General features: G+C 46.7%; 1 protein-coding gene across 3 annotated transcripts in view; it reads left to right on the top strand.

Annotated features, from left to right (window-relative positions):
- Positions 1–24,132, top strand: part of SPRYD3 (SPRY domain containing 3) — a 324,679-nt gene that overhangs the window by 262,213 nt on the left and 38,334 nt on the right. For all 3 annotated transcript variants that reach the window (XM_085654647.1, XM_085654645.1, XM_085654646.1), the window contains exons 8-9: positions 3,243–3,300; positions 10,823–10,942. In XM_085654647.1, the coding sequence (XP_085510773.1) occupies positions 3,243–3,300; positions 10,823–10,942 (178 nt within the window). The remainder of the gene's footprint in view (positions 1–3,242; positions 3,301–10,822; positions 10,943–24,132) is intronic.

The raw sequence follows: 24,132 nt of genomic DNA, 5'->3' as shown, positions 1-24,132 counted from the left end.
AGGGAGGGAGACAGCGGGAGAGAGAGGGAGGGAGACAGAGGGAGACGAGCAGAGAGAGGGAGACGAGCAGAGAGAGGAAGACGAGCAGAGAGAGGAAGACGAGCAGAGAGAGGAAGACGAGCAGAGAGAGGAAGACGAGCAGAGAGAGGGAGACGAGCAGAGAGAGGGAGACGAGCAGAGAGAGGGAGACGAGCAGAGAGGGAGACGAGCAGAGAGGGAGGGCGAGACGAGCAGAGAGGGAGGGCGAGACGAGCAGAGAGGGAGGGCGAGACGAGCAGAGAGGGAGGGCGAGACGAGCAGAGAGGGAGGGCGAGACGAGCAGAGAGGGAGGGCGAGACGAGCAGAGAGGGAGGGCGAGACGAGCAGAGAGGGAGGGCGAGACGAGCAGAGAGGGAGGGCGAGACGAGCAGAGAGAGGGAGACGAGCAGAGAGGGAGAGAGAGCGAGATAAATAGAGGTGTGTATGCCGGGTCTAGTGGCTCAGTGGACGAAGGCGTCCGCTGCAGGGGCCTGTGTTCAACCTCATGGGCATAGTTTATTTTTTTTTGTTCCAGCCCCGCACCCCTCCCCCACTGCCCCCACCCGTGCGGCCCTCGGCCATAAACCACACTGTAAATTTGGCCCCTGAGAGAAAGTTTGTGAGTACCCATGCCTTAGAAGAGCCCTTCTTCCAACTGCATAAAAATAAGGTTGTCTTGAGGACAAACCCAAAGATCCTTCCTAAAGTTGTCTCTCCTTTTCATATAAACCAATGCATTGGACTACCTGTGTTCTTTCAAAACAAATTTCTGTTGCAGAAGTATTTTTTCATACTTTAGATGTCAAAAGAGCTTTACTGTATTATTTTGAGAGAACTTGGGGTTTCAGAAATACAAAGCAACTATTTGTTGCCTTTTCATCACCACACACTGGGAGAAAAATTTTAAAAAATGGTTTTGCCAGATGGATAGTTAAATTCATCCAAACATGTTATGCTAAAGGACAACTAATAGTTATCCCTAAAGCCCACTCCACTAGAAAAAATGGAGCTTCTATGGTATTTTGTGGGAACATTCCAATTGCTGAAATATGTAAAGCAGCATCTTGGTCACTCTTAACATCACACTCTCACAAAACATTATTGTGTGGATGTGGCAGCCCGCCAACAGTCTATTGTTGGACAGGCAGTACTAGGTACTCTATTTAAAAATGCTCCAACCCTCACAGGATAGCCACATGCAAAGCATGTGCATCTACAGCCACAGCCACACATTCCTCAAACAGATTGTTACTTACCCAGTAAGCATCTGTTCTAGGCATGAAGTGCTGTAGATTCACATATGCCCTCCCTCCTCCCCGGGTAAATGTGTGGTTGGTAGTTTACATTAAGTTACATTACTTGCATGGACATACATAACTTAAACTATTTCTAACTCCATTCTCACCCACCTACAAGAAAAGAATCTAACAATGTAGTTGATGCCCATGCGCAGTGTTACTGAAGGGAGGAGTCACATAGCCTTATGACTCAAAGAATTATTTGAAGAAAAACAACTTGTAATCATCCGATTCCAACACTTGACGGACTTATGCAAAGCATGTGAATCTACACCACTACATGCCAAGAACAGATGCTTACTGGGTAAGTAACATAATTCTTATGCTCTTTACATGATATGTGCAGATCGACTCTTCTGCTCTTGATTAGACCTTGTACATTAGCTTGGCTTGGCTTACACAGCTCTCTCCTGCTTGCGCCTCTCCTTCAGTTCATAGGTGTAGTTTTCACCCCTCAGCCTCCTCTTAAAAAAAGGACAAGCTTGTGGACAAATGTCCTCTTGGTGCCTGAATTTTTTTCCTACTTATGTTAATGAGGGGGATGTGTTTTAGGGACTCCGCTGCCCTCAAGACTAGTCTCCAGGTTCCCAGGCCCTCTCTCTTTTCTCAGTTTGCTGGCTTGTGGTCGTTATCTTGTTTGCGTGGCTCGGGAGTCCGGGCTGAATATACCCACATATTCAACTCTTGAGGACTCAGGATTTCTGCCTCAGTAGTGGGGAGTTGGGTGCCCCTTCTGTCACAAAAGGGCTGTCTTTTCTCTGCTTTTTTTTTTTTTGGCCCACGGGAGATGTCCTCGGAGCTTGCGTAAAAATCACTATCTTGCTCCACCTCGAAACTCCACTCCAAAATATAAAAATCTTAACGCACAACACAAATGTTATTCAATTATTCAAACAGACAAGATCATTATGAAAATACATCCAAAATTAATATCTTAAGTTGTTGTCACATTTACATGTTAACCAAACAATACAAACACATAATTTCTCCTCAAAATCCAACTCATTCATTTGAAGGAGTGCTACCTACTCTGGATGTAGACGACCTACAATATATTACATATTTTTTGTAGCACACACAACTTACACATTAGAACCAGGTGTATTTAAAGGATTTGTTGTCATTTTGATAGTCCAGACAGTACAAGCATGTTATAAACAAATATTTAAAAAGCCAAAAGGACATTCTGGAAGGAAGAAAGAGGCAACCTTAGCATTCATTTCTAATATCTCAAAGTGAGACGTGTCGCAGCAATATGGTCATCAAAACACCCAACAAAAAATCGAAAACTGTCATGCTAATGGGCATTGTGGGCTTATGGTTTACGTCCTAGTTAGCCCCACTAACTTGGACTATGTCGACACCCAGTAGATAGTGGAATAATGCACACAATGTGAATCTAGAAGAGCTTAAAACTGCAAACCCTTTGTTACAGGTAAGTCACTGGTTCCATTCTTATCTTTTGCCTGGATCACTTTACTTCGTGTTTTGCTGTGTTGGCACGTCACCTTGTGTTGTCAGATTTTGTTTACGTTACAGTAGTTTCACTGACCTGAAGTTCTAACCATGGGTCTTCGGCTATTGACCAAATTCTCCTTCTACTGTTGACTAATCTGCTTCCATACAGTCTGCTCTGCTGGCTGCAGTCTCACACAACTTTCCATGGATTCTTCCCCATACACCTTTATTTCATTGTTAAAAAGGCCCAGGCTGGAAATTGACCTTTGATATGTGGGCTACTTTTTTCACACGAGAAATGGTAGGAATCAAAACCGAATACTCCCTTATACATAGTACTGGGACAAAAACACATATCTTGCAGAACCCTTTGGCCTTACCCACCACTCCCACTTCTCATGTAAATATTCAGTAGGTCTTCTAGTTTGCCCCTTACTCTATCAACCTCCTCTTTTTTCTCTTTCTAAGGATTACCCGAAGAACAGGCATCCAGGATGGAGTAGGGGCTCAGTGGCGTACCATGCAGGTGAGTAGGACTGCTATTTTCTAAAAGTAGTTCTATGTCCGTGTTGCTCCTTCTCTATCACTCTCTTACAGCAACTTATCAAAAACGTTCTCCTACATTCGTTCGGAAAAAGGAAAAAAACAAATCACGATTCCTGGTATAAATTCTATTTAAGTGGTTAAGACCAGTCTTGTATATGTGTAAGCTTAGAGCTTGATCACGAGGAACATGTAGCTAAAATACAGAGAACGTATCAAGTCTTACACAACAATGATTTTTTTAGGGCTTGCATTTGGGGGAATGTGAGGTTTTTTACTGGGGACCTTCTTCCCTTTTCCATCAAACTCAGCCTTTCTGCATCTATTGAAAAACACTTTTGTGTCATGCACACATTACTAAGCTACATAAATCCACTCATATAGAAAGACACGTACCTGCATACTTCTTAAATTAATTTCTTTGGTGATTTCTGGTTGTAAAATGGTTGTCCTCATTGAAATATTGGGTCAAATATCCATCACACCCTTTAGAGAGTGGACATTTAGCAGAGGAAGCACACGCCACCGGAGTGGGTTTTTCTGGTTTCTTTTACCCTGCTTTTACCTCTCCTCAACTATCTATTGTTCGCATTGCAGTTGCTCCATGTCACACTCACTCCATCACTTACTCTCCCTGCTAATTGCCAGACATTTATACATTCTTTGAAACTATATGTTACAGTGAGCTTAGAATCAAATGATTTAAATTAACAGTGAAGACAATCTCCAGAATAAAATCTTTCAAAGATTCCTGTGCTTTGAATTTTTCTCAGTACCAATGTGGGAACCCCACTAAAATGTAAATGGTGCTGTTAAAAAAATATATGCATTGAAGGTAATGGTAAAATTAGCCTATACACTGCATTGTTTAGAACTTCTAGGTGGCATGGGGGTTTTAAGACTGTGGACGCCACTTCCACTTGAGGCCATGTCTTTGAAATTATCCCCTGCATGTCTTGCGAAGGGAATCCTCATATTAAGGTCTCCTCTTTTCAAGATTCATAGCTATGGATAAGAAACTTGTGAGGATTTTTCTCCATGCAGTTAGGGAAGCTCACTTAGTTTCAGGCTTCCTGTGCTTTTTCAGAAGCGATCTTTATGGAGTAGGTATGTGTTATGGTAGCATATTTCTTTCTTCGTGGTTGCTTATTCTTTCTTTGTTTTATATGGTGACTTATTAGCACCCCAAGCCAAATAAGTGTCTTTTCAGGTGTTGCAAAGACTGCTTCCTTAAGGAAATATTTGTGGATAGTCCTGATTGAACAACACTTCTATTGCTTCTCAATCAAGTGCATTCCTTTGATAAACACTAATAATTGGAAAATCCATACCTAAATATGTCTGTCTACTCTAGCAAATTGACCTTGCTTTTCCATTTGTGATCCTGCCTCTGAATGTAGACCCGCCGCACTGGAGAGACGCTCTGCCATCTAATTGGCCGTAGTCCTGCCAGCGACCCAAGTAGGGCCTCTTTTACTCCATCCCGGACCTGCTTCTCAGGGTGTCACACAGCCATTGGTGAGGGCTTGCGCATACCTACTGGGGGTTCTGGTAACTAGTCTGACAAAGCTTAGCATTTTGCTTCTCTTAAACACATTTTGCAAGCCCTAGGAGGTAGGTGCTATTGTTTTGGGACTCCCTGGCCCCTGCCTAAGGGCTACATGGGCTGCAGCAGGACCCAGAGCTTAAGTTGAGGGGGAGGGGGGTGTAACCTGACTCTGAGCTCAGTTGAACAAGGCAGGGATTGAATGGCCTGGTGGCCCTCGAGTACCATTCTGGTCCCTGCCATGATCTCCATGCTGATCGTACGTTCTCCTGTGCTCAGATTGCTGGAGACAGCCATCTTTGTTATGCAAATGGAACTAGGACTTTTGAATGGAATTTACTTCATTGCTCAGGTCACTAAATGCAGACGTCTTTATGACCTTGTAAATTGGACTGCTCAACTTTAGTTTGCTGGATAAGAGTACTCCTACCACCTTAGAAACAACCAACCTCTTCATGAAAAGAGAAACTGTTCATCACATAGGAGGCAGCCTTTATAACTGGATGTGAAATTGAAATGTAATCTTAAGTTTGTTAGATAATAGTTTAGAATCTCTGAAACAGAAAGGCCTCCAACACACTCCCTTAAAGTGAATTGACCAATTAATGTTTACCTAGTACGCTTACCTGGTTCACATGGAATATCAACATATCCCACTATTTGTCTCCTTGAGATTGACACCGGTAGCCCTCAGGACATAAGAACCATAACAGTACCTAGATTAGATGACCAGACGACTCGCACGCTTTACATCTTGTTGGGTCCAACTCAATGTTCTTCAAGAAGACCACACTATTTCCACATGCTGTTCTCCTCTCCTCCTAACATGCCAAGCTTGGAGCGAGTAGCTTCTGTCCTGATTCTAAACGGCCCATCTTGGATCACTACAGCAATAACTCCTTTCTCGGGTATTTGAACTAAACCGGTTCTATCTTGCACAAAATTCCTTACCCGACTAACCTATTGAAAACTGCCACAAAAAACTTAAAAGCACAATCTCATGAAAGAAATACCTGAAACACTTTCATTCATCAGTGGTAGGAATGGACACTTCAAGCTTGATCAACCTCTTCTTCACAAACAACACAATAAGCTGGCTGGAAATTTTGGGGGGGAGAGCGGGGGAATCTCAGATTGGAGGAAATCCATGATTGGAGGAAATCCATGAGGTATAAACACCAACCATAAGCACCTCATCAAGTCATCATAACTTGATCTCCATCTATAATAATGGTAATATAAAAATTTTCAGTCCTCCAACAACACTCCGACTCATCTCAACCTCGGTTTCAAGACCCTCCTACAGCCATAGAAAGTGATCTTGATCACAGCACAACACGATGTCCTACCCTCGCTCGGGGCCCAGAGCGAGGGTAGGACATCAGCAAGTTGCTCGTCTACCTTTATACCGGAGCAACCAAGGTGCTCTGGTCTTATCCCCGTCAGCCGGGACTAGGTCACGTGGGGTCTTTCTATACCCCAGTACCGGTTCCTTAGTAATAACCCCTACCGTTTTCAGCAACTAGTGCTAGACGGCAGTGCACTCACCTCACACTTTCACATTGGTCCTGACGAAGTGCCATTGACCCCTTCTGGGGCACGAAACATGTTGACCACGTCCATCTTTGATTAGCCCTTATGGAACATCACTCCTATATAGGGCTTCTACATATTTTTAAATTAGGCTGGAGCTACCTCAATAATTAAAACTTGAATTAAGTAGGACGGCTCTATACCTATTTTACTCACCCCACACTTTTGTGCACTACCCAGCCCTCACACCTACACGCACCCATACGGCTTCTTCAAAAGATCCCCGATAAAGAGCCCCGGTTTCGGGAGCCCGTCAGGCATTGCAGCGCCGGCTTGACGAGGGGCAAATGCCCAAATGATGAAGCATGACATCCCTTGGGGTGTGTGAGGGCATTTTGAAGAAAGACCTGTTCTTCCCCCCTTCCTAGTCAGTTATTCCCAGGAATTGCTCATTCCTCATATAGTACATTATTTGCAGATGCCAGGAACCCTTTGGTTCTTAGGGGGTGTGCACCCCATGGGTCTGTGAGATTACCCTCCTCTCAAGTGTCTGACAACGCTCCCCGGTGGATCCTCCATGAGGAGGGCCTACTGCCACTTTCACAGGCTATGAGAATGGCCAAGGAGCAGCGAGAGCAGGTACAACTGACATCCGTTCTAGTGTAAAAGCGAGCCGAGCTGGAGCAGAGGGTCTCTCTCTTCTTACGGACACGCACGCATGCAGAGGAAAAACACACAAAGTTAAACAATCACACTACATATGGGTGCACCATCATTGGCATAAGGAACCACGCTCATACACTTAATATTATTTCTGTATCCAAAACAATCCAAGAGAAGAACGTCACTACTTCACCCGGTTTCCATAGTTAAACTCACTTACCTGAGCAAGACGATTGAAGTGCTGAAGCAGCTCTTACCGCAGAAAGGAGAGACAGCCGCCTCCCACCCCCTGCGTCTGAGCCAATCCAGATGCTGCTCCTTCTGTTGAAGCAGCGCCTGGATTGGCAGGGGCAGATATTCTCAAATCTCTTTACTGAGCCCGGGGGCTGCGGCTATCACTTCTGAGTCACACGCCGGCTCGAGTAATATGTGCAGGTGGATTTAGACTCCACCGATTGTGCGCATGTCTGGTTGGCGGGAGAGTGGCAGCCGTCCAACCCACCATGCACACTTGTGTCCCAACTCTGGTGGCAATGTCAGCCTGTTGCTTATACTGCAAAAACAGACCCAAAAAACGATTTGAACTCTCAAACAACAAGCAACTCACAACTCTAATTCCCATTCTGAAGATAAGGTATCTTTTACTTGTGTAAACAACTTCTCCACCCATTTCATGGAAAGGACCAAGAAGATCTTGTCTCCCAGCATTTACTTGCCTCCCAGCATCTATTAAAACATTCCCAATTTAGTCTCCTCCCTGTACAACATCTGGTGAGAAACCCCCAATCCGGCTTTACTACCAAAAACAATGCGAAGTTGACATGCTCAAGATAATATCACTAAAAAACCCCAACCATTTCTGCGATCCTTTGCCCGCCAAGCTCACCAAAGAGCTTAAATCCTCCATTTCCCTGCTCTGGACATGATTAATAATGCATCCCTCTCTCAGGGCCTGATACCAGATTGTCCAAAGAGTCACACCTACCCTAAAAAAAGCCTAATGCGAACCAGTCTAGCCTCAATGAATTCCGTACCATTACCAACCTCTTGACACTAGCAAAAGTCCTAGAAAAATGCGTAACCTGCCACTCTGACCACATTGAAAAATGTAATTTCCTGGACAACTGCCAATCTGGTTTCAGAACGGAACAAAGCACTGAAACAGCTTTAACCCGTATTGTAGATGATGCCCTAAGATTGCTTGATCAGAAAGAATCATGCATGCTTATACTTCTGGATCTCTCCTTTGCGTATGACGTAGTCAAACATGACCGCATGATCGGCCTACTGGAGTCCAGGATGGGGCTATCTGGACCGCTTTCAAACTGGTTTGCATCGTTCCTACATAGCAAATAATAAAAGTCAATCATACCCTCTCCGACACTACTCTGATTTCAATTGGAGTGCCTCAAGGATCCACACACTCTCTACGGTATTCAATCTGTTCATGGAACCCCTCACAGAAATTCTGAAGAGCTCAAATATTCATTACCCCATGTATGCTGATGATACACAATTATACTCGAAAATGTCTTCACCCCAGGATGTTAAGGGACTCAGCTGCACCCTTCTGAAAACCCAACAATGGTTAACCCACAACCCCCTTAGTTCAACGTACTCAAAACTGAATTTCTCTTGATCGCCCTCCCAAGATCACTGTGCCCCCATAGAGGAATGGGTCAAACAGCTTACAAGCTCTAAATTACACCCCCTACATCATTGACTGTACTATATCACTTGGTATAACTTTGGACGAATATCTGAATATGCAAGATCACATCAGCGCAACAACCAGGGGAGCCAACTACCAACTGAACATTCTAGGGGAAATCAAACCATTCTTGCCCCCTGATGACTCATTTGACAGTCTAATCCCTAGTCATTTCCCAAGTTAGATTTCAGAGGGCTATTCTTGCAGGTCTTCCCAAAGCAAGGCTAGCGCTACTAAGCCGTGCTAAACTCAACTGCTAGGCTAGTCACCATATCCAGTAAATGTGATCATATCACTCCAGACCTAAAACTTCTAAATTGGCTCCTATTTGAAGCAAAGATCCAGCTTAAAATAGCCTGCATGACACACAGGCCCTTCACCACAACACTCCTGTATACCTGCCCAATAAACTTGAATTATCAGAGGGGATACCGTTCCTTAAGAAGCGCCAGCTCTCTATTGCTGAACCTGCAGGGGCTCAACAGAAAAAACTTTCAAACGCTCCTCCTCTGGCTTAGCCCCTAGAATATGAGCCGCACTGCCACTCATAATCAAGACCACCCCTCGACGACCTCCTTAAAAAAAGAAGTGAAAAGGCTTCTGATTAACAAAACATCTCCAATAACAACCCTGAGGAGCGCAGCTGGATGATTCGCAAGTAGATTACTCCAGATCATGAATCTACCTCTCCTTTGGTTACTTTACAGTTTTTCTATTCTTACTTATAACTGATTGCTTCTTTTATTTGTATGACTTGTTTGCTATTTGTGCAGCTCTCTGATACCCTGACAGGTCAAGTTTGCGCTTTATAAAACTCCTAAATAAGCAGCTCACTAACTGCCCGTAAGAGGCAAAATGTGAATCTGTTGTCATTTCTACTAGGTAGAAAGCACCATTAATATTCATTCCACATATCTGATGTTGTAAACATCAGTAATCAGAAACACTATAGTGGTATGTACTCTCTCATATGTATATATATGAGGGAGAGATATAGATCTGTACGAGAGAGCACATAGATAGATCTATATATATATTTTCTTTGTATATGTATTTTTTCTTGATATATATCTTTTATATGGGTTGCGTTTAGTGCAGTATGTGAGACTCCGATGCTTACTCTGCCTTGTTGCTGTTGGATTGGTGTTGCGTATAAATATTTTAGTAATGTAGAGTAGTATAAAGTTGATAGGTTTGCTCATGTTGGCACTTACTAGCTCCAATTGAGTATCTGGAATTAATGCATCAGTTGTTAGCTTATTGCTGGTGCACAGAGTGGAAGGTGACATGTGAATGTTGGTGCAGTTCAAGGGACAGACCTTGTGAACCAGTTCTTTAAAGCTTTTCGGAGTTCCTGATTGGTAGATAATTTTCTGATTTGTATCGGGAAAGTATTCCAAGGCTTGGCTTTCGGTGCCTTAAAGTAGATCTCATTGATGCTGGACTTTCTCAACAGGGTAATTGGAAAGTGCAGTGGCAGACTTGATCTGATTGCTATTGTAGGTTGGTTTGTTTGTTGTAGGTTGTGGGTTTGTTGTAGGTTTAAGTTTGTGATGCATATCTCCAGGGATGAAGTCTGTTATCTGTTGGAATTATGAAAGTCTGAGGCAAACACTCCCACCAAGTTACGTTATCTTTCTGTATGGCATGGCATTACATGCTCACAGCACTTTTGTGCTGGAAAAGGAAGCTAAGCATTCACTTGTTTGTGAGAATGGCGAGATATTATGTCAGTAGGTTTGCAGGAGTGGATCTACAGTTGCATCTGCCATCAAGGTTCTTGGGGTATTGCCTCATCATGTTAATTAATGCATTGATCTAATCGTCCTTGTACTTTGTGTATATTGGTGGATGTGCCACCCTTTTCTGATTTAAACTAAATCAAATAAAAGTAATTTATATTAAAAAAATCATAATTTTTCTAATGATATGGTGCATTCATGCCATTTTATCAGCCCACTGTTATACTTGTTTGCTGGCTCCTCTTTGACATCATAGACCCCAGGGCTTATTTCATTGTAATAACAGGGGTTTCTCATGCTTCTGTTGCAGATGATGGAAAGATCTTCCATGGCAGTGGAGTGGGAGACCCATTTGGGCCTCGATGCTACAAGGGGGACATAATGGGGTGTGGCATCATGTTTCCAAGGGATTACATTCTCGACAGTGAAGGTAAGAAGGGTCTATTTAGGTCTGCTGTTCATTCTCCTTGTCCATGTTTTTAATGTATTTATTTACATGGATTCATTGAGCAAACGTTCTCGCCGTTAAAGCTGTACTGTGGACAGAACAAATATAAATAACTGTAAGGGAATGGCGTCTTTGAATCTTGGTCATGGCGTTCTGCGCATTGCCCTTTCAGACCATGGGTGAAAAATAACCAGATTCAGCTCTCGCCTTGGCATCTACAGGTGTTGGTGGAGAGCCTTGGGGATCGAAATATTTGTCTTTGCACAAGTATTTTTGTTGCTAGGAGTTCTACTAAGTTCACTCTCTATCTCTTTTTATGGAAGGGTTATTTAGACTTTTTTGGGGGCCTTCTTTGAAGTCATAAATGTTCTAATATTGAAGCCTTTGTGCCCAATACTATGATACATTTTAAAAGATTACATTTTTAGCTATGAAAAAGATCTTGCAAAGGAATCATCCATTGAGGAGTATGATATACAAAGAATGTGAAACTTTACGATGCCAAGAATAGGACAACATCCCACGTTCACGGTCTAATACAGTTTCCAGACTTGACCGATGAGCTCCAGAGGTCGTTCTTCCTCATGCTCCAAATTCTCAGGTAAGTGCAAGAAATCTAAAGTATAAGAAATATAAGTAATCGAAGAAGAGTTCCACTTCCTCATGCCAGTCACATACACCTGAGCAAGTTTTGGGGGCGTTGCCAATCTTCTCGTTCTCACTCCCAAAGTGTGCCGACTTAGGAGACGATCCCACAGCTGGTTCTGGCACAGCCAGAGTCTGAGTCCTCCAGTCTCGCAGTATTTGATCGAAGAGTTCCGGGCAGCCATGCTCCGGCTCTTATGATCCCTGCTGACTCCCTCTGGCGAAATTTCGGGCACCAAGAAGCAGAGATGTTTTCTTCCTGGGATGCCACCGGTGAGTTCGCCCTTTGCACCAGCTGGACCCTCTGCATTTGTCTTGCCTTCGATTCTGCTGCTGGTGCCATGACTCATGCTGACCCTGGGCACTGCAACGCTGAATTAATCACCTAAAGAAGTGGCTCCAATTGCCTTATTCAATATCCGTCCGACCTCGACCGACATTGTATCTGAATCTGCCCGAGGTGCCCATTTCAGTCCAGCCCCCACCCCCTAAATTACCACAGGATCAGTAACATTCAGTTTTTGGGACCAATTCAGATAACAAGTTCTTTCAGCCCTACCAACATGAAACTGGTATGAGGACTTATAGGAGCCTAGCGGCCTCTATACTTCACTAGAGACAGGTCTTTTTTTTCTAACCCTGGACCAGCCACAGCCTGCCTCGGTAATGGGTAGGGCAGCTGAAAAACTTGACATGTTGCCCCCCACCATGAAGATGGAAACTATTTTGATTGATGTTCTCTCAACTGGGGCAAATGTCTTCTGAGCCCCTTCGGCCCATTAACGAAGCTCTGACCCCAAAGTCACTAGACAAATTGCCAGGCGCCGCCTCCCTACTCCCAGTGCCCTAGCAACCCTCTCCAGAAAGCCTATTGGTACAAGCTTCCATCAACCAATCTAATCCTATCACATTACCCACCCCTGATAGCGAATCTAAGGGAGTGGAAACCTACCTCAAACATATCTTTTCATCGACCAGCATGGCCCTCCGATCTGTTAACTTCAGCTGCTTGTTGGGATGCTACTCACATACCCTTTGGGATTCAGTGGCACAAGTCCTTCCTGGTGTGCCTGAAGACGTTCGTCCTGCACACTCTCAGGTGATTCAAGATGGCAGCTATGCTGCCAAGATCCCAATTTGTCGTGGTTTGGACACCACCAGTACCATTAGGCAGACCATAGGCATCAGCAGTGCCGTTCACTGCCATTTTGGCTGCAGTTAACTGGGATGTCGTCCAATATCCAGTCCCCTTTGATGGCTATGCCCTTTGATGGGACTCGCCTGTTTGTGGAAATGGATGCTTCCTCTGTTGACCGATTTAGGGATACAAACAGGAGAGGTAGTAGTGTTCCCTGTAAAGGGAAATGTCCGCACCTTCACTAAGTAAACAATCGTCTTATGATCATAGGACATATAGTGTATAAAGGATTTTTGTTCTTTCTTTTAAAATATCTATAAACGGGTGCTCGAGTAACCCAAAACACCTACTACCAAAAGGTGTCGTCAGCACACCTAAGTGTGCAACCAAATTTAACAAAGAAACTAAGGCATATACAGCACACCGTTAACCATTATTAAAATCCTCTGGGTATATATAACCCTTTCTCACAGACAAAAATAGTTCAATGATATCATTCGCGACAGTAATCCAGAAGAGTCAGTCGGTCCTCTTGCTATTCAGCAGTCTTTATTGAAGTCATAGACAAATAAAAAAAAAAAATTCCAGCACACAATTTGCCTGCCGACACGTGTTTCGTCTTATTCTAAGACTTTTTCAAGGCATGGAAATAGAATCGAGCACCAGAATAACGACCGGGCCCAAATAGATAACTGTCAGAATCCACAGTCTATCAATAGACGTGCTCATGAATCCATTCTTGCATTCAATACAGCTGTTCTCCCCTATGTATTCTGTGGAGGTTGTAAAAGCATCACTGTCCAATGTTAATAAACATCTCCCATTAACATCTCAAGTGGTCCAACCATTGTACGTTGAGACCTTCTAGGTACGTAATGAGTGGCCGATCCGCTAACCTCGCAAATAAGACTCTTCTGGATTACTGTCTCGAATGACATCATTGAACTATTTTTGTCTGTGAGAAAGGGTTATATATACCCAGAGGCTTTTAATAATGGTTAACGGTGTGCTGTATATGCCTTAGTTTCTTTTTTAGATTTAGGGATAGTAGGGCTACTGCTTGCACTCTGGGTCTTTTCACCTTATCTACTGCAACAGTGTCACCACTCCTTTCGTGACTCTGGTAGAGGCATCCCTTACAGTTAGCCCGTCCACCCACCACAGGGACTTTAGGAGTTTCGCAGTAGAGGCCGCAAGGTCAGCACACCGTCCAGCCCTCTTCCTCCATCTCCCTGCTGTTGCACACCACCTGCCAAACCTCTTTAGCATGCCCTTGCAGGAACACAGCTACCTAGTGGGAGGCAGAATTCGCCGATTCTTACCGGGCTGGCAAGCCATCACGTCGGATAGGTGGGTCCTACAGATTGTCCACAAGGGACAAGCCTTGCCCTTTCCCTCTTCTGTGCCGCACCTTTGTGACTGACCAGTCTTTCCCTACCTTGATGAGTTGGGAGTTTAAGACAGGCTTGCCCCAGGCATTAGTCAACCACCTCCAGACTAAGGGGTTTTACTATCAACATGCCAAAGTCACCCCGATTCCTTCTCAGACGCTCCTCATCGTCGCCATTCAGGATATTCTGTTTTTTGGCCTTACCCCAGGAAGGACTCCAGGATATTCAGGTTAGGATCCCAGTCTTTGAGCCTCGGTCCTGGATTTCTGTGAAGTTGACTCTGAAGCTGCTGATGCTGATGGCTTTTTGCATCCTGCTGGTTGAGCATGTCAGGTGGCCTATGCAGGTTCTGCAGTGGGATCTTAAGTCCTAGTGGGCCCAAAATTACAGGTACCTCTCCGACCACATTCTGATTTCAGAGGAGATTGTGAAATATCTGCAGTTGTGGTTACTTGGCGCAATTGGATGCGGTAGACCCCTTCTCTCCCTTCCCCATCCAGAACTTACAGTGATGACCGAGGCATCACTTTTGGGTTAGTGCAGCCATCTGTAGGAAGTGGAGATCAGAGACTTGGTTTCCAGCGAAGTCCTGGCTCCACATCAATCTGGTGCTGAGGGCCATCTGCTTGGCTTTGAAAGCCTTCCTGCTTTCCATCAAGGGGAGGCTTGAACGGGTGCTCACGAACCATACCACCACCAAGTGGAACTACAACGAACAGGGCGGTTGAGTCATTGAGCCTGTGGCCAGGAGGCCTTGCTCTTCTGTAAATGGCGTTGACCACCAATGAATTTCTCTGGTGGTGAGCTACTTGGCAGGCTCAGTGTATGCCAAAGCGAATTAACTCAGATGACAATACCTAGCGAATCACGAATGGCAGTCGCACCAGAGGTGCGCAAGGTCTCTTCCGCAAACGAGGAGAACCTTGGGCTCGATCTTTCAGCCACTGCTGAGAACGGCCAATGTCAGCACTTCTGCACTTTGTAGCTTCAAAGGTCTCCCTTGCTCGGAGAAGTGTTTCGCCTCAAGTTGCACTCTGGACTCCTGTATGCATTTCTGTCAATACCACTACTGCCCGAGTTCTCAAGAAGATCCGCACAGACCGAGGCATAAGTTATCCTAATGGCTCTAGTTTGGACACTAAGAGTATGGTATCCAGAACCTGTGGGCTTAAGCATATGTTCTCCGATCATGCTGCCCCTCTGGGAGGTTTGGCTGTCACAGCAACAGGGCTTGGTTCTGCACCTGGCCGTTGCAATCTTTAACTTCTTGTTTGGGGATTGAGCGGCTGCAGCTGATAAACTTCAACCTTCCTTCGGAGGTAATTGATGTAACCTTGGCAATTCTGGCATCCCTCAACAAGACAATATGCCTGTTGTTGGGACAGTTTTGTGGCTTGATGCAGCATACACCAGATTGTCCAAATCCAGGCCAAGTTATCTGACGTTATGTTATTTGTTCTGTGTTGCCTGGCAAGGCTTTATTTGGGCACAGTTAGGGGGTATCTTTCAGCCTTCTTACAGTTGTCAGACCACTCCTCACTTTTTATTCCCGCAGTTGTGATGCAGCTTTTGAAAGGACTATAACATGTGTTTCCTCCTTCTGCCTTTGTCATGTCCCAAAAGAACTTTAAACTAGTCCTGAAATATCTGATGTTATCCAGTATTGGGGTATCTTTCATAGATTCACATGCCTGAATCATTCCCCGTCGCCGAGGCGGGAGTCCCCGGTAAATAAAAAAAAAGTAGTGCCAAAATGCTAGTAGTAGTAGTAGGCCCAAAGAAAAGGCCAAAAGCCTGTATCTTAGCAGCCTATCTACCTCATTATGCAAAAAGAACCAAGAATTTGGTAACAACCAATCAGACACCAGCACCCTTCTAGAACCCTCTCAGCAGAGCCAGTTCTCCTCAGATTTTCACCGCACGTCGTGTGGAAGGGAGTCTCCCTTAGTGCCTCTCAGTTTTCTTTCAACTTGCTTCAGCATGTCAGACAAGAAGGCCTTGTTTAAGTCCTGCAGGACCTGCATCCAAGAAGAGAGTCCATGTTGATGATCAACATGTAGACTGCATCTACTGCCTCTACCCTAAATATGAGGCAAAAGATTGCAAGATTTGCCGCACCTTCCCTACTAAAACTCTCAGGGATAGGGAGGCGAGAGTGCTTTTGTGGCTTAAATCCTCTTCGGCTGAGGAGGATGACAAAGCCTCTACTTCTAGCAAGAGAGCTAGATCGCAGGACAGCTCTTCCAGCGAAGGGAAGAAGCGTCAGAAATCGCATCATTCTACTTCTGATGCACACTCTCCTCAGGAGTCTACAGTCAAGCAAACTGTGAGTAAAAGCCTTTCAAAATCTTTGGCTTACTCTCAATCTTCAGTTTCTGTCACCTCGTCTGCTTCTTCATTGACGCAAACATTCACGACGACGGCGCTTACCTCTCCTATTATGTCTACGAAGATTACTATCCTCTCAAAGAAGCCCGTCGTCGACGAAGTCCTCGTCGACGAAGTCAGCAGTACCGCCGTCGACGATTCCGCCATTAAAAAGCCTGTCGACGTCGAGCTCGTCGACGAAGATTCCATCGTCGACGAAGATTCCATCGTCGACGAAGATTCCATCGTCGACGAAGATTCCATCGTCGACGAAGATTCCATCGTCGACGAAGATTCCATCGTCGACGAAGATTCCATCGTCGACGAAGAGCTCGTCGACGTCGAGCTCGTCGGCGAAGATTCCATCGACGAAGACCCCGTCGACGTCGAGCCCGTCGACGAAGAGCTCGTTGACGAAGATTCCATCGATGTCGAGCCCGTCGACGACGGCTCCGTCGACGTTGAGCCAGTCGACGACGATAGCACCATCTACGATCCCGTCGACGATCCCGTCGACGATCCAGTCTACCACAGCCCCGTCGACGACTACCTCGTCGACGATGATCTCTACTCCAGTTTCCACCAGGACTTTTCAACTAAAGTCTTTTCAAAGGCAGGACATTTCACCGCTTACTCTCTCGCATCTCCTGGAAACTTATGTGCAGTGTGACGATGATGATTATGTGGACGACGAGGACGAAGGGCCCTTTGGGATTGCTCGCCATCCTTCGGAACTGCACATCAAATGTCAGGAGGACGATGATGATGAGGAAGATGACAATTATCAAGGGCATTACTATCAGGAAGACATAGTCGTTCCGCATCATAGACCCTGCTACACACAACCTCGTAGGAACGAGATGTCACATCTGCCTCCTACTTTGATACAAGACCTACAAGCCATGCTTGCAGATTATAAGCAGCGTTTTCCACCGCAGCCAAACGTTCCACAGGTTCCACAGACTGCGCAGCAGCCGGACCCATTGCCTCTGCCTGAGGGTCCAGCCCCAATGCCTCAACTGCCTGATCCTCCACAGGACCCGCATCAGGATACAACCTCGGAGGAGGAATACGAAGAGGGCGAGTTGCCAGACCCAGCAGACCCTTGGGATTCATATATAATCCCTATGCCTTCGCCACCTACCCCTCTACCATCTGATTCGCCTCCAGAAGATATAGGGGGGTTCTGTGAGAAAGTGGCTCTGTATATACTGTTCCCTAATAGGTACAGGGTGTACAGAGTCCACAGTCCCCCAGAGGCTGATAGAGGTCAAAGTTAGGTATGACCTTACTCTCAAAAGTGGTAGCTTGGTCGAGCAGTAAGGCAGTACCAGAGGACAGTGTAAAGCATTTATTGTACACACTCAGTCAGCAAATGGTTTCACACACTCAATAACTGAACTCTAGGCCAATGATTTGTATATATAAAATATATGCTTGTTTTATTTTTAGAACCACAAGGGGATAAAAAATATACTTTCTCAGAATGAGAGGTTGAATATAAATACTTTTGTTTCAAGCAATAAATTTGTAAAACAGTCACAGTTGGTTGCAATAAACAATCCTATTTCCTAAACATAACAATGCATTGAGCTCAATGGTAAATTCAGGTTATTTGTAATAAATTACTTTTCAGATTACTTTTGGAATTCCAGGTCTGGATCCTAGAACCAGCCTGGGGTCAGTGTTCAGAATCAAGTGAGGAAAGTCGACTTAATAACTGTAAGGATTTTTAGATAATATTTAGCTATTTCAAAAGTTAGCACTTAGAAAATATTTCACAGAAAACATTCAATGGATCTCTATGGCAAGAAATTCAAATTGCAGGTAGAGTACTTTATCGTTACTTTAGTAATCCAGGACTGGGTGCCTAGACCCAGGACTGGGGTCCTTATCAAAAGCGGGTAAGTAATTTCGTTTGCAGAAATGGTACGATTTTAAAAGAATATTTCAAATTTGCAAAAGTAGACACTTAGAAGAAATTTCACAGAAAAGCAGACAATGGTTTCCTATGGGAGAAAAATGAGTTAGAAGTAAGTATAGTTGTGAACACTTTTCAGAGTCAGGGCTGGGCACCAAGATCCAGCACTGGGAGCTCACCTAGGAGCAGGTGAGTAAATTCGTTTTTGTCACTTGGCTGATTTTTGGTGAATTTTTGCAGTTTTGAAAAGTTCACACTTAGAAGATTTTTGAAGAAAAAGCCAGTCAATGTTACCCTATGAGGAAAATGAAGTTAGCGGTTTAAGGGTAAGTACTCGACTGGTAATGTTGAAATTCCGGGCATGGACTCAGGGGTCCCCCAGTGTCAGGTAAGCACAGTTGGTTCACCCTCAGCGGTTTCAGGACGGCCGGGTGCAGAGAGAGTTGGGCCCAATGTTATCCTATGAGGGATAGGGGGGCCTTGGTTGGTGGCTGCTGTCTGGCAAGCCACGCGGCTGTGGGAGCTGGGCTCCTGGTCACTTACTCAGGGCAAGTGGGGAAGTAGGTTAGAGTAGAGAGGGCACTGCCAGGGCCACTCGGGCGGCTGGGTGCAGGGTGCTTTTGAGCCTTAGGGCGCTCAATGGAAATCAATGGGAATGTTCCGGTTTGGAAAGAGGCTGCAGGCTCGGGGACGAGGATGTTTCAGGTGCCACCACCACTTCGAGAGGTAAGTTGGGTAGTTGTAGGTTAGGTGGGTACCCCGGGATTGGGCACAGGGGGTCGCAGGGCGCCGGGTGCAGGGGTGCCTTTTGACGTCGGGAATCTTACCCTCTGGTTGATCGCGGCTGGGGTGGCACTTGGTTCTGAGGCTGCAGGCTTCTTCCGGGATGTCGAGGGGGGTCCTTGGGTGCCGGACTCGGGGTCACAGTCGCCGTGGGGTCGTCCTCAGGGTCTTTGTCCACTCCGGCACTGGCCAGGCTTGGCTGGTGCAGAGTGTGTTGGGTCCGCGGTCCCGGGCTGGTGCCAGGGATAGCAAGTAGGTTTCTTGAGTAGAGCCTCTACTCGTGGGAGTCCCAGGGGCTTAGAGCTAAAGGGTAGCCAGGTCCTCCGGGGGTGGTGAGGTTGCTGGCCACGTGGGATGCCGCGCTGGTGCAGGTTCGAGAGTCGACAGGCCGGTAGGGCTGGGGCCAAAGCAGTTGGTGTCTTCTTCTCTTTTTAGCAGCTGCAGGGCAGGTCTTTGTTCTTCTTGCTCTTCTTGTCGTTTTTCTATCTGGAATCTGGGGAAGGAAGGTTCAGGGGGCCCCTAAATACTAGATTTAGGGGCGTTACAGGTAGGTGAAGGCCAGGGACCAATGGGTCCTTGTCCTGGGGTGGGTACACCCCCTATCCTGCCTCTCTCCTGTGGGAGGGGGGCAGTAGCCTAATCCTGATAGGGTAGGGCCTCCCATCTTCAAGATGGCGAGAGCCCGGAGATGTGCTTCACCTCGCCTCCCCCACCTGAGGGGTGGGGTGGGCAGGCTGGCACATCCCCTGTCCTTGTATGGGGTTTCCGGCCAAGCTTCCCGCCAGAGTGGGGGGTTGCAGTGGCCTGGGGAAACTCCAACTGGCGGCATGCCTTTGAAGCTTCCCTTTGCTCATCCTGGGGGAGGAGATTTCTCACCTCACCCAGGATGTGCATTGTTGCAGGCCCGGGAGAGCAGGGGCTCTCCCACCCAGGGGTCCAGCAACGTGTCTGCTGTGTGGCAGCCTGGGCAGCCTCAGAGCAGACGTGGATTGCAAGTTAGCTGTAAGGGGGCATCTTCTAAGATGCCCTCTGGGGTGCTTAGTACATTAAATCCCACACTGGCATCAGTGTGGGTTCAATGTGCTGAGAAGTTTGATACCAAACTTCCCAGGCTTCAGTGTTGCCAGTATGGTGCTGTGGAGCTCGTGTTTGACAAGCTCTCAGCACCATGTATCCTTAAATGACAGCACTGCACTTACAGTGCCCAGGAATGGACCCGGGTACTGTAGGGGCACAGGGCTCCTGCTCCTGTGCCCACACCATAGGCGTAATGCACCCAGCTAGAGGGGTGGCTGGCATACGCCTTGGCAGTGTAGGTGATGGGCATGGTACACAGTGATGTGTGCCATGTCGACTCTTTGTTTTGTCCTGCACCCAGACACTCAGCCTGCAAGGGCAGTGTGTGTGTGTAAGGGTACAGGGCCTCTGAGGGTGGCACAATGAGTGCTGCAGCCCTTAGAGGCCTTCCCTGGTCACAAGGCCCTGGGTACCTAGGGTACCATTTACTAGGGGCTGACATGTGGCTAGGGTTTGCCAATTTGGAGTTTGTGTGGTTTAAGGAAGGAACATAGGCCCTGGGCACCTGATTGGCAGGAACCCAGGGTACACTCAATCGAAGTACATTCAGCAATTTAGCAAAAAGTGGGGGCATACCATGCAAGAAAGATGGCACTTTCTCACACAACCCCCCCCCCAAACGAAAGGTGATGAGACTAACCTTGTCCTATGGAGTCTTCATTGTCTAAGTGGAAGAACCTGGAAAGTCCATCTGCATTGGCATGGGCAGTCCCTGGTCTGTGTTCCACTTCAAAGTCCATTCCCTGTAGGGAGATGGACCACCTCAGTAGTTTTGGATTTTCCCCTTTCATCTGCATTAGCCATCTGAGAGGTCTGTGGTCAGTTTGAACTAGGAAGTGAGTGCCAAACAAGTATGGCCTCAGCTTTTTCAGGGACCAAACCACAGCAAAGGCCTCCCTCTCAATGGCACTCCAACGCTGCTCTCTAGGGAGTAGTCTTCTGCTTATAAAAGCAACAGGTTGGTCTTGGCCTTCATCATTGGTCTGGGATAGGACCGCTCCTATCCCTAGCTCAGAGGCATCAGTCTGCACTATGAACTGCTTGGCATAATCTGGAGCTTTTAGAATTGGTGCTGAGCACATTGCTTCTTTTAGGGTGTCAAAAGCCTTTTGACAACTAACTGTCCAGTTAACTTTCTTGGGCATTTTCTTGGAGGTGAGTTCTGTGAGGGGGGTCACAATGGACCCATACCCCTTCACAAACCTCCTGTAGTACCCAGTCAAGCCAAGGAATGCCCTGACTTGGGTCTGGGTTGTTGGAGCTATCCAGTCCATGATGGCCTGGATTTTGGGTTGTAAGGGCTGTACCTGGCCTCCACCTACAAGGTGGCCCAAGTACACCACAGTGCCCTGCCCTATCTGGCATTTGGATGCCTTGATAGTGAGACCTGCACTCTGCAGAGCCTCTAAAACCTTCCCAAGGTGGATCAGGTGATCCTGCCAGGTGGAGCTAAAGACAGCAATATCATCAAGATAAGCTGCACTAAAGGACTCCAACCCAGCCAGGACATGGTTCACCAACCTCTGGAAGGTGGCAGGGGCATTCTTTAACCCAAAGGGCATTACAGTAAACTGATAATGCCCATCAGGGGTGGAGAATGCTGTCTTTTCTTTTGCTCCTGGGGCCATGCCAATCTGCCAGTACCCTGCAGTTAAGTCAAAGGTACTGAGAAATTTGGCAGCCCCCAATTTGTCTATCAGTTCATCTGCTCTTGGGATAGGGTGAGCATCTGTCTTGGTGACAGAGTTGAGCCCTCTATAGTCCACACAGAACCTCATCTCTCTCTTTTCACCCTGTTGATGAGGTTTGGGGACCAGAACCACTGGGCTAGCCCAGGGGCTCTCTGAAGGCTCAATGACCCCTAACTCCAGCATCTTGCTGACCTCAGCTTTGATGCTTTCCTTGACTTGATCTGACTGTCGATAGATTTTGTTCTTGACAGGTGCACTGTCACCAGTGTCCACATCATGGGTACACCAGCTTGTCAGACCAGGGGTCAGGGAAAAGAGGCTAGCATATTGTTGCAAGACTTGCTTGCAGTCAGTCTGCTGTTGGGCAGAGAGGGTGTCTGAGAAAATCACACCATCTACTGACCCATCTTTTGGGCTGTAGGATAGGAGGTCAGGGAGTGGCTCACTCTCTGCTTCCTGTTCTTCATCAGTCACCATCAGCATGGTGATGTCAGCCCTATCATTGTAGAGTTTAAGGCGGTTCACATGGATGACCCTTTTGGGTGTCCTGCTAGTGCCCAGGTCAACTAGATAGGTGACCTCACTCTTTCTCTCTAGGATAGGGTAAGGGCCACTCCATTTGTCTTGGAGAGCCCTTGGTGCCACTGGCCCCAAAACCCACACCTGTTGCCCTGGTTGAAATTCAACCAGTGCAGCTTTTTGGTCATACCAGTGCTTCTGGAGCTCCTGGCTGGCCTCAAGGTTCTTGGATGCTTTTTCCATATACTCAGCCATTCTGGACCTTAGGCCAAGCACATAGTCCACTATGTCCTGTTTGGGTTCTTGAAGAGACCTCTCCCAGCCCTCCTTTACAAGACACAGTGGTCCCCTTACAGGATGACCAAACAGAAGTTCAAAGGGTGAGAAACCTACTCCCTTCTGTGGCACTTCCCTGTAGGCGAAAAGCAAGCATGGTAATAGGACATCCCACCTCCTTTTGAGTTTCTCAGGGAGTCCCATGATCATACCTTTCAATGTCTTGTTGAACCTCTCAACAAGGCCATTGGTTTGTGGGTGGTAGGGTGTAGTAAACTTGTACTGCACTCCACACTCTTTCCACATGTGTGTTAGGTAAGCAGACATGAAGTTGGAACCTCTGTCTGAAACCACCTCCTTAGGAAAACCCACCCTGGTGAAGACACCCAGGAGGGCCTTGGCTACTGCAGGAGCTGTAGTAGTCCTAAGTGGAATTGCTTCAGGGTACCTAGTAGCATGATCCACTACTACTAGAATGAATTTGTTCCCTGAGGCTGTGGGAGGTTCGAGTGGACCCACAATGTCCACGCCTACCCTTTCAAAGGGGACCCCCACCACTGGTAGTGGAATGAGGGGGGCCTTTGGGTGGCCACCTGTCTTGCCACTGGCCTGACAGGTAACACAGGAGCTGACAAACTCCTTCACCTTTTGGTGCATCTGGGGCCAGTAAAAGTGACTCACTAACCTTTCCCAAGTTTTGGATTGCCCCAGATGTCCAGCTAGGGGGATGTCATGAGCCAAAGTTAGGAGGAACTCTCTGTACTTCTGTGGCACTACCACCCTCCTGGTGGCTCCAGGAGTGGGGTCTCTTGCCTCAGCATACAGTAATCCCTCTTCCCAATAAGCTCTGTGGGTACCACTGACATCTCCCCTGGCTTCTGAAGCAGCTTGTTGTCTCAGGCTTTCAAGAGTGGGACAGTCTCGCTGACCCTGGCACAGCTCTTCCCTAGAGGGTCCCCCTGGGCCCAAGAGTTCAACCTGGTAAGGGTCAAGCTCCATGGACTCAGTTCCCTCAGAGGTATCTACATCCTCTCCAGGGGGAGAGGGGTTCTGAGTGTTGGGCTGTACAGAAGCTGGTCCCCCAGTCTTCTTGTCCTTCCTCTTGGTTGGTTGGGCCATTATTCCAGGCTCCAAACCTACTTTTTCACCCTTCCTCTTGCTCTGTGCTCTGGTTTGCACACACACCAATTCAGGGATGCCCAGCATGGCTGCATGGGCCTTTAACTCAACCTCAGCCCAGGCTGAGGTTTCCAGATCATTTCCAAGCAGACATGCAGCTGGCAACTTTGGAGAGACCACTACCTGTTTCAGGCCAGTAACCCCCCCCCAGCCTAATGTTACCATGGCCATGGGATGACTAGTGG

Source organism: Triturus cristatus, chromosome 4_1 (assembly GCF_964204655.1).
Source record: "Triturus cristatus chromosome 4_1, aTriCri1.1, whole genome shotgun sequence".
NCBI lineage: Eukaryota > Metazoa > Chordata > Amphibia > Caudata > Salamandridae > Triturus > Triturus cristatus.
Note: the sequence above shows the minus strand (reverse complement) of the source record. Positions and strands in the feature narration are given on the sequence as shown.